Source organism: Empidonax traillii, unplaced genomic scaffold (genome assembly GCF_003031625.1).
Source record: "Empidonax traillii isolate 1590-97213 ecotype Southwest subspecies unplaced genomic scaffold, ASM303162v1 scaffold329:size853407, whole genome shotgun sequence".
NCBI lineage: Eukaryota > Metazoa > Chordata > Aves > Passeriformes > Tyrannidae > Empidonax > Empidonax traillii.
Window position 1 is genome coordinate 514,527 of NW_020955522.1, and position 10,421 is coordinate 524,947.

At 40.6% G+C, this 10,421-nt stretch overlaps 1 protein-coding gene across 3 annotated transcripts in view; it reads left to right on the plus strand.

The window, feature by feature from the left end:
- Nucleotides 1-570: 570 nt before the first annotated feature.
- Nucleotides 571-10,421, plus strand: part of GEMIN8 (gem nuclear organelle associated protein 8) — a 27,593-nt gene continuing 17,742 nt past the window's right edge. The window contains exons 1-3 of one of the 3 annotated variants that reach the window (XM_027891748.1): nucleotides 571-683; nucleotides 4,848-4,887; nucleotides 7,620-8,076. In XM_027891748.1, the coding sequence (XP_027747549.1) occupies nucleotides 4,885-4,887; nucleotides 7,620-8,076 (460 nt within the window). In that variant the 5' untranslated portion in view covers nucleotides 571-683; nucleotides 4,848-4,884. Of the gene's footprint in view, nucleotides 684-1,508; nucleotides 1,582-4,847; nucleotides 4,888-7,619; nucleotides 8,077-10,421 lie in introns of those variants that run through there. The other 2 variants (XM_027891749.1, XM_027891750.1) reach the window with 2 other exon arrangements.

Here is a 10,421-nt window from a genome sequence, read left to right on the forward strand (position 1 = left end):
AGAAGGGCAACGAAGCTGTAGAAGGGTCTGGAGCACAAATCCTATGAAGAGCAGCTGAGGGGCTGGGGTTGTTTGGTATGGAGAAAAGGAGGCTCGGGGATGACCTTATTGCTCTCTACAACTGCCTGAAAGGAGAGTGTAGCCGGGTGAGGGTTGGCCTCCCAAGCAACTATGACAGGACAACAGGCCATAGTCTTAAGCTGTGCCAGGGGACATTCAGGTTGGACATTGGGGAGGATTTCTTCACAAAAACAGTTATTAGATGCTGGAATGGACTGCCCGGGGAGGTGGTGGAATCACGATCCCTGCCGGTGTTTAAGGAAAGACGGGACGTGGCGCTTGGCCTCGTTGATATGATGGTGTTCGGTCATAGGTTGGACTTGATGACCTCAGAGGTTTTTTCCAGCCTAATTTATTCCGCGATCCCCTGATTCTGTGAACTCACAGCGCCATTCCCGTGCGGGGCAAGCGGCTCCACGGGGCACGTCGGTCCCCGCAGAGGCGGCTGCGGGTCCCGGCGGCGCCTCGGCCCGCACCACGAGATGGCGCCGCGGGGCCGGGCAGCGGCCGGGCGGAAGCGGCGGGGGAAGCGCCGCTCGGCCCCGCCGGAACGGAGGGAGGGAGCGAGCGCTGGAGGCGGCACCGCTCGGCGCCTTCGCCTGCCAGAGCCTCAGGCTGCCCGGGTGGGTGCGGGGACGGCGGAGGGGGGGCGGCAGGAGCGGGAGAGCCAAGGGCTCGGTGGGGAGGTGTGAGAGCCCGGTCGCCTAGCGGGGCGGAGCGGCGGTGGCTGTGGCACCAGGCGGTGGCTGTGGCAGCTCGGGGCTTTTCTTTCCCTTTCCCTTTCCCTTTCCCTTTCCCTTTCCCTTTCCCTTTCCCTTTCCCTTTCCCTTTCCCTTTCCCTTTTCTCTGCAGCACGTCGGCCCCGGGCCCGAGGCGGCGGTGAGGGCGCTCGGGCGAGAGCGCTGGGGCCGGGGAAGCAGCCGGGGTTCAAGGCACAGGGTGGGCCGGGGCACAAGGCCTGTGCTCCTGCCACCCCTCGGGTATAATTGTTTGCCCTGTTTGCAGAGGTGAGAGCTGCCGATCGCTCATGTGAGCCTTAGAGTCACTGACCGGAATCTGGGCACGACTTGTGTGCCGCCAGGAAATGAACTATGCTTTCAAAAGGAGTAGTGGCGAAGTTTCATCCTTCTCCTCATTTATGACTAAACTGACCAGCCATACATGAAACATAAGCTTACTGGGACTACTGATAATTGTACAGCTTTAGCACTTTGCTTTTGGCCTCTGACTTTTGGCCCAAATAGCTTTTGGGTTTATGTCCTGGAGCTCAGAGAATAAAGACCCTCTTTTGGGTAGCCACCGATGACAACACTGTTTCAGCCTCTGCTCAGGCCAAAAGAGCCATAATAAATACACTAAAGTCTGAAAACATTACTTTGCTTTATGTGTAATTTGTATCCCGTCCACAGGAATTGCTACTGTTGTTGTAAGGACCCTGATGTGGCACCACTGATGTGAACATTATAGTGATAGGTGGGTCTTCGTAGCACTCCTGTTGGGATGAGGAGCTGTAACTGTACTGTAAGTGCTGGGCAAGTTTTGTGTTTACAACCATTTCCAAACAAATATGCAGTGTATAGTGTTGGGAATTTCTACCTCTTGTTTTTTAAGGGATGTAACTTTTGCTACCAACTGTCTCAGCGATCACAGGCTTATATTTCTCCGTTCCTGTAACTAGGGCGCTTTGGTATTAAAGTTAACGTCATAGACTAGCAATGCACAGTATTAATCTTAAGCACAGGATGTCAAACTGCTTTTTAGACATTTCCTCTTCTGGTAGTAATTCTGCACCAAGAGTAAGCATCAGAAGTATAAAATTAAATAGGTGTTTATGGGAAGATGCTCACATTTTGTTGAAATTAGGAGGAATGTACATGAAAAAGTAATTCCTGTATGCATATTCTAGTGTCATGTTTTACTGAGCATCTCTTATTAACCATTGCCAGAAGCTGGATGCTGAGGCCAGCTCTGGCCTGACTGAAGACACGTCTCAAAGCAGCTGAGGGGGTGGTCAGCTGTCTCTTGTTTGGGGCATTTCTGATTCAATTTTCAGGAAAGCTTTGTGTAAATGTGCTTTTTGAAACCTGCTGAATTTAATGCCAGGTTATCATAACACCCTGCAACAGGTTAATTAATTAATCTTTTGTTGATCAGTGTTGGAATAGTTGAACCCTCACTGATCCCACACTGGGCTGTGAGCTGTCCCTGTCACCTCCAGACCACGTGGCAGCACTAGATCCAGCACACCGCTAGTCCCAGAGTGGGACTTATTTACCAAGTTATAAACCCCAGTGTGTCATGGTTGTGTCTCACGATATGACAGTCTTGGTCTCAATTTCTGTTGACTCCAAGGGAATTAAATGCTGTCATTGCTTTGATCAGATTTGTTTATTTTCACTGATGCTCACCTGCCTCAAGCTGGCAAGGGGACAGGCATGTTTTGACAAAAGGGAGTGAATCCCTGATTAATTATCAGTGAAGAAATACTTTAAAAATGTGAAAAGGTCATAAATAATATTAATAAAAAATTGCCGTCATTAATGAGTGGCATAGGCAAACAAATCTCTTTCTCATTTTAAATTCTACATTTGCTGGTGAGTTTCATATGTTCAATTGCTTCGATATTTTATTTTTAAAAGTGGAAGTTATAGAAGTAGACCTATCACATTTATTTTCTGCTGCTTGTCATGTTTCTTATTTTATGTAGTTTGTTTTGGAAGAGTAATTCAGCTGAAAATAAAACAAACTCATTCTTTAATTTAGTGTCCAGGCTTACAGCATTGTTTTTCTCTGCTTTATATTTGTAGTCTAATGTTTCATAAATTATTTATGACAATAATTAAAGTTTCTGTGTTTGGCAAAACAGGTTTTTCCTATTTGGTAAACTAATATGGCTGGATATATTTACCAGGGTTTTCCCCCTCCTTCCTTTTCAGAAAGCATATGTACATGTTGTGTATTAATAATATTAATAATATCAGTCTTCACTTACTGCTTTAAAAAATGTAGTTAGATTAAGCTCGAACCTGATTTCTGTTTATGCTGAAGCTATTTCAAAGAATTTTTTGTCATGTAGGAGCTAGAGTGAACGAGAAAGTTAAACACATACTTTTTCTGAAATGGAAAAGGAAAGAATCGGCTACATGGGCTTAGGTTTCTAAGTATCAAAAAAAGACATTATGGCAGCCTTTAGAGCATCCAGATGTGTGTGGGAAAGAGACAAAAAGTATATGTGTACATCATGAGAGAGTGGAGATAAAAGTTTTGAAGAGGATTATTGTTAGAAGTGAGATGTTTGAAATGCACAAGGAAGGATGGCACGGGAATCTTTTATGCATGTGTGGGTTTCAAGTGTTATAAGTAATCAAAATGTTTTGCAGTGACCTCAGTGATAGGTTTCCTTCTTCTTCCAAGCAGGCAGGAGAGAATAAAGTGAATTCATGTGCTTTGGTTGCCTGAATCAGATTACCTGGATCTTCAGCCTTTGCTGGCATGAGTTGTCCCATCAATTGCAGTGAGACTGCTCATATATGTAGAGCTTCTTGCAGATAGGTTGGTGTTACCAGGGATTTATGAGTTGGAGCTTAATGTGGGCTTTGGAAAGGACAGTAATTTGCCTTTTTGTTTGCTGCATGATTTGCATTTTGTTTGGATATAGCCCATATCATTCTCCTTTTACACAGTGTGGCTGCGTGAGGCAAAAACCTGCTCTTTAATCAGTATTGTTACATATAAGGCAGAACGCAACTGGTGTACGTACCGTATTCATAATCATTTTGAAAAATCCTAGTTTTATGCTCTTATGAATTTACAGCAGTTTTAATTGCTGTCTTGGCTGTATTCCAGTGTTTCTGAGAATAGTATTTGACCATTTCTTAGGGGTAGCAACAGGTAGTTTAATATACTGAGTTTCTTTTACCCTTCACTGGCACTCACCTACCAAAGTTCAAGTTGAGGGTGAGAGTATCAGGAGAAATATGTGGATGAAGCAGCTAATGTCTTAATGTAATAAAATAATTGCCAAATAGGGAGGGGATCCAGAATATTTCTCAGTGATTCATACTGGTAAGTCACAGTGAAAATGTTGGTAATTAAAAATCCTGCCTGGTGGTTATGGATGTCGTTTTCTCCCTCTTTCCTCCCTTTTTTTTTTTCCCCTCATCTAGTTGCTTCTCTCCTTTTAGCCTTTTCCTCACATTTAAAAAAGGTGGCTGTAACCTGAACTGACTTGTTATCTCTTTATGGGAGGCGGGATCAGGGGCTGGAAAAGAAAAAAGTGAGATAAGGGAGTGTATGAAGTTATAAGTGCAGGTTTAAACAGAAATCTATTGGTTGAGTGGAGTGAAGATGGGTTGAAACATTTAATGTCAATTACTTCTTTTATACAAGTCCCTGTGCAGATACCGTGAAAAAGGGAGAATAGTGTGTTTCCTTCAAGTGTATCATTTTTGTTTGATATTAATTTGGAAAATAAAGGTTGTAGAAGCATGGAGTGTGGGAGAAAAGTAGAAAAGAAAAAAGGTAATAGGAAAAGTGTTCTTTTTTTAAGCTGCATTGTTTAGAAGGTTCTCTTTTACCATCCTTACTGTAATGGGTAATTTTAAGGGATGGGATTTTTACTGATGTAATCAAAATCTATAAATAAGAGACTTCAACTAGCCACCACAGAGAAGGTACGTTTAATAGTTGTAGGCCATAGTACTCAAACATAACAAAACTATATTCAGTGCCTATGGCAATCTTAATACCTGTATTGCAAATTAAAAAGCTACTGTTTTCTTTTCTAGTTCAACTTGATCATCACCAGAACAAACTCTACAAGAGATGGTAAGAGGTCTTTATGGATTTCTATGTGATAGCTTAGTCATATTTTATATACAAAATGCATATAAACACTTACTGAACTGTGAATGCAGACATGTAAAAATCAGATGTGAAAGTAGCTAAATTGCTTTGAAAATAGAATTCAGATTACAACAATGAGTGATTTGTCTACTCCTGGGAAGACTCCAGAGACATAATGGGAAAATAACAGAGGACTCTGATCATTTGCCTTAGATTTATAGCTTTTGTTTCCTTGAGGAAATCTCTTATTTCCATTTATTCCACAGCTGAAAAAGCACAGACACAGAACTAAGTTAGACTAAAAGTGTTCCTTTCCCTTTTCCACCCCAATGCAAAACATTTCTGTAATTTCTTTTTAACAGATGTATTTTTAAAATTCAAATGTAAGAGGGGTTTTCAAGGGTCACTTTCAACAAAAAAAACCACAAAAAGTAGTTGGATGAGCACCAGGATCACAGTTCTGTCTACATGAACTGGCTTTTTGTCTTCCTTTCCCCTAAATTAACAACTGGAACTAGTCAGCTAGACAAGTCAACCAGCTGGATTCCAGAGCTTTCAGTAAAGTCATCAATGCCCTTTTTAGAAACATTGTAAAAGAACTGGGGAAAATTTTTGAGCTTTAAAAGAATATATTGTCTTCTTTGGAGATATATAGAATGTAAGAGATACCTGCTTTTGTCAAGCTTCATGGTATTTCAAAACTGGATTTTAAAGTATTTTAATATTTAAGGTAAAAAAAAAGACAAAACGTTTTAAAAGTAACCTGTGAATGTGTTAGATTTGATAACAAGACATTCTTATCTGTCTGCTGAAGGATGAGGAGTCAGTGTGACATTCGTAAGCAAAGGGAAACTAATTAAAACATAGTTCATCCTAGCTTTTAGGTAGTTGGATGAATAAGAGTGAAGAAATTCCATATGGAAGGCAGATGCTTTTCTTGTACCCACTCATTTTGGGAATAAATAATCTAAACTGCATAGTCTGGGGTAGCAGTGTAATGTTAGACCAAGAGGAGACTAACAATGAAGTTTCAACTCCATGAATTCTTACTTTTCAGGAAAGATAAGTTGTCTCAAATAGGTTGTAATTTTTGATCAGAAATATCTTAAGGCATGTAAGTTTGTTGTGGTGGATTTTCTCTATGTACTCTGTTAGCTGTTAGGTATTTTGTTTCTGAGAGCACTTAGCAATGACCTTAAAAAGAGAGAGCATTTATAGATCTCTTTTGGGATAATTGGCTCAATTTTGCAGAAATGTGGCCGCATGGGAGTTACAATTATTATTCCAAATTCACTAGTATTTGCATTATTACCTGAGAACCAGAAAGTGAAAACAAATGTAAGTCAATTAAGTTAACCTCTCTTGATAGTGTTAGCATTAAATGGAAAGTATTTCTTGGGTTTGTGTTTTCTGTTTTGCTTTGGATTTTTTTCCCCAAAAAATATTGTTTTAAGACTATAGAATAGTACTGATCAAGAAAACAGACTTAAAGATTTTTGTCTCGTATGCCCTTTAAAAAAAAACCCCACTTAATAAAGGACTGTAAATGTCACATTCATCTCTGAAAACCTCAGTTAATCTTGCCATAGTTTTGAGTGTTTGCCAAAACATGGCTTAATTAAAATTTTCCAATTTGAATTACAGGCTTTCCATTTTAACCTAGATAAAAGATTTTCTATGGAAATGAAGATGTGAGGGGAAGGAAAAAAAAAAGATTTGCTGTTTAGTTTACTTTATGACCTTCTTTTAAGATCCTCTATTATTGTACTTTTTGAGAGTAGGATGGAGAAGGGAGATGAAATGGCTTGTATGAAGGGAGCTTAAGGCTAGAAGGACTGTGGGGCTTTGTACTTGCTGGTGAGGTGAAATCTGAAGAGCATAAAACTGGTTTTTTCAGGAAAACTAAGATTTGCTGGAAGACAGGAGAAGGTGTGTTACAGTATGTTTCATTCTATAGAACTGCTTTTCTCCGTACTTTATCAGTGACACTTTATTACCTCTTTTCATGTTTTGGTTGCTGATGAGTACAAAAGGGAGATTTACTGGCAGCTTGCATTTGGCCAAATACAGTCTTGTTTTTGATCGAGGCCATGATGGATATATGAATTGTCTGAATTGCCATTTGACCTTTTCTGAGAAACTTTGGCAGGCAGAGGCAGGAAATATGTTACTGGATAAAATGAATGCCTTTGTTTAATATGGAGGAATTTTAATCTCCTGTGTTTTCTGTCTGCGGATTTGGAAATCAGGTGTGGGTTGTAATACCTACACCTTGGAATGATTCAGTTCTTACAACTCACGCGAGGGGCTAAGGAATTGTGGAATATATCCACACAGCACATTCCCTAAAAAGAACCGATTCCCACAATAGTAGCACGAACTCTTGGAAAATGCCTTCTGGATACTACAACTCCTCTATTGCTAGTTCTTCACTGGTAGTTGTGTTGATGCAAAAACAATCTCTTGTAGGAGTAATGAAGTGAAGGAAGTAATGCACATGCACTGTGTTGCCGTTTTTCAAGTCTGCATGTTTTATCATAGATAAAGGATGACTGGTGATTAAAAGGCAGAATTGTGTGTGCATTTACAGTGTTTCTCCCTTAATTATCATTTGTTTTCTCTCTCTCTCTGTTTGTGGCTCTTTATTCAAAAAATAAAGAGAGGGAGTGTTGATTTTTTGTGGTCTTTCCCTCTCCCCCATGTTTTGGCCACAGGAGGACACCGAGCCATGGTATTCTCAGAAGGTGTACACGAGGTACTGGAAGCACTATGACTTAGCCATGCGCTGGATGCGGAGGCACCAGAAAGCCTACAGGAAAGCCATGGAGTCCTTTTATCGCCTACCGTGGCATCCTCCTGCAGCCTCTCCAAGTAGCTGCTACTCAGACTGGGATGGGAATGATCTCCCACATACCCAAAGCTATTCTGCCCGCTATAAATCACACGGCAGAGCTCCGTACCGTGGGGGAGCTCAGCAGTGCACAGGTGCCCATGGAGGGAGGAAGGATGCGGAAGAAGACTCTGAAATGGAGGAGGATGCTGAAAGGGACTCAGAAATGGAAGAAGACTCCGAGTCTGAAGGGGAGATAGAATATGACTTGAGTAACATGGAGATCACAGAGGAGCTTCGCCAGTTTTTTGCAGAGACAGAGAGGCACCGGGAAGAGCTGCGTAAGTCTGTCCTTGTTCTATGTTTTCTGGTATCTGATGGCCATAACATGGAGTGTTGGATGGCTTCAACTTTGCAAGAATTCGCAGAAATAGGCACTGCAAGTAAGCATGCCAAGCCAGAATGAAGTAGGCAAAACTGATGGCTGCGTTTCAGTACCATTTATTAGAAATAAATCTATGAAAACGTTTGGAAGTTCTTTGGTGAGGGAGAGAGGGAAAATTACGACTGCAAAGAGGAGAATAATGCTTTTGTTCAGAAGACAGTATTAATCTTCAGCACTGAAGAAAAAACACCAGTATTTTTATGGTTAAGTCTAGTTAACGTGCTATATTTCTGAGAGGGGAACCCACAGGAAATGCTTTATTACATCACTGAACCCGAGAGTCAGCCTCAGTGTATTTTATAATGTGGAGCAGCCATTTTGTTTGTTATTCTTTGGCTAACCCGACAGTAAAATTTCATGACCCTTTTCTTTTCCCCCTGCATCCTCTTCATTCTGTACTGTACCACAAGTTTTGTTTCACATCTTGATCTGGACCCAAGTCCTTTAGCAGGGATTGTAAGCCAAAGACTTAAGATTTTTCTCAGGTCTTGATCCTCAGAGGTATTGGTCATCTTTTTTCTGTGAAATCCTTAAAAGAAATAAAGGATTATGCTGCACTTTATTGACACTTTACTCATATACAGATGTTACAGGCAAATTTATTTTGCTCTTTTAAGAAAGCAGCATGATGAAAATAACTTCACACGTGACTCCAGTAGTAAATGCTTAGAATGAATGCTTAATAGAACTTTCTCTGAAAGAGAAAACATTCTAAAAAGGTATAATAAAGGCAGTGATTGGGAGGGAAAGACAGAAATGGTTTTAAGTTCTTTAATCAGGGGGTATCCGATGAATTGAAACAACTCAGTCTAACTTCACACTTCTTTCTCATCAGTATGATGCACAGCTGATCTGGTTAGCAGAGGAAAGCGAGTTAAGGAACTCCATTGTAGTGCCTGACATGAATCCCTTTCTCATCATGCTTTTGCATAATCAGCTTGGTGTTCTCTGTTGAAACATTCCTTTGATGAGGTACATGATGCTTTAAGATGCTGGGCTGCTTCTGAAAATGCAGAACATTTTCTTTGGATTTATTTCGATTGTTATAGGTTAGTGGTGTTTAAAGGTATGTGAGTGATTAAAGTGATATACTGGGAATTGGGAAATCTGGGCTCAGAGATGTTCTCTGTTCAAATATCCTGTATGACCTTGGTATAGCTATTTAATCTCTTCCTGACCCCTTGCTGGCTGCTCTTGCTAAAAATATGATTTGGTTCTTTGTGATGAGCAGGTGAATTGGGAAGAGGTTTGTGACTCAGAATACAGATTTTACTGCTGTTCCTTCCACCACAGCAGTACTTGAGCCGTTTGGAGTGATGAGGTCTCTGCTGTGTGCTACATAGCAACCTAGTTCTGGATAAGTGTAACTCCATTCACCACAGTGTCACTGTTGCAGATCTTCATGCAAATATAAGTGGGCTCTGGTCTTTAACTACTGCATGCCTCAGTTTCTTCAGTAGCCTTCCTGACAAAGAGAGGATAGTACTAAGTAATTGTCTGTAATTCCTCAAAGCAGGAAAAAGTAAACAAGTACTTGATTTAATTGAAATTTAGAAGTGCCACAGAAGTCTAGGGTGAATGGTGCTATCTAAATGCTAATTTTGTGAGTAATTAAAAATACATTATGATTGTGTTGAGAAATAATTTTTTCATGCATCGTGAGGGAAAAGGAAAATAGAATAAATTTTTTATTCTGTTAAAGTTTCTCAAAAACATAAGCAGCAAGGAGCAGGGGAGAGTCATTGTTTCCCTGATGGTGTGGAAGTGAGCTTGTGTGGAGTTGAAGGCAGTATAACTGTACTTCAAGAGGTAGTTTTACTAATTTTCCTGGTTGCTGTTTATGAACAAAATTAAATTTAGAGGTTCATTGAGCTGTGATCCATAATGATGCTATCATGTTATATCTTTCATACTGTGTGCAAGAACAGTTGTCATTCTGTAGTGATGCTTGAGAAGATGGAGATAATGCATCCACAAAAGAAATCTGTGGTTACTTAAGTATTTTCTCCTTAATGCGTTTTCCTCTTAATCCTAAACTGCATGTCCTGGGCTGCTTCCTCTACCTTAGGATCAGATTTGCAGAGGAACTTGGGCATGTAAACGTCAGTAATGCCTGAAATTTAGGCCTCCATGTCTGAAAATTTTCTCTTGTCAATATTAGTTGACAGATGCTTTGTCTTTGACCTATAAAAGCCTATATAAGGACTGGATGTTTTGAAAAGCACAAAAAGACAGTAGTGA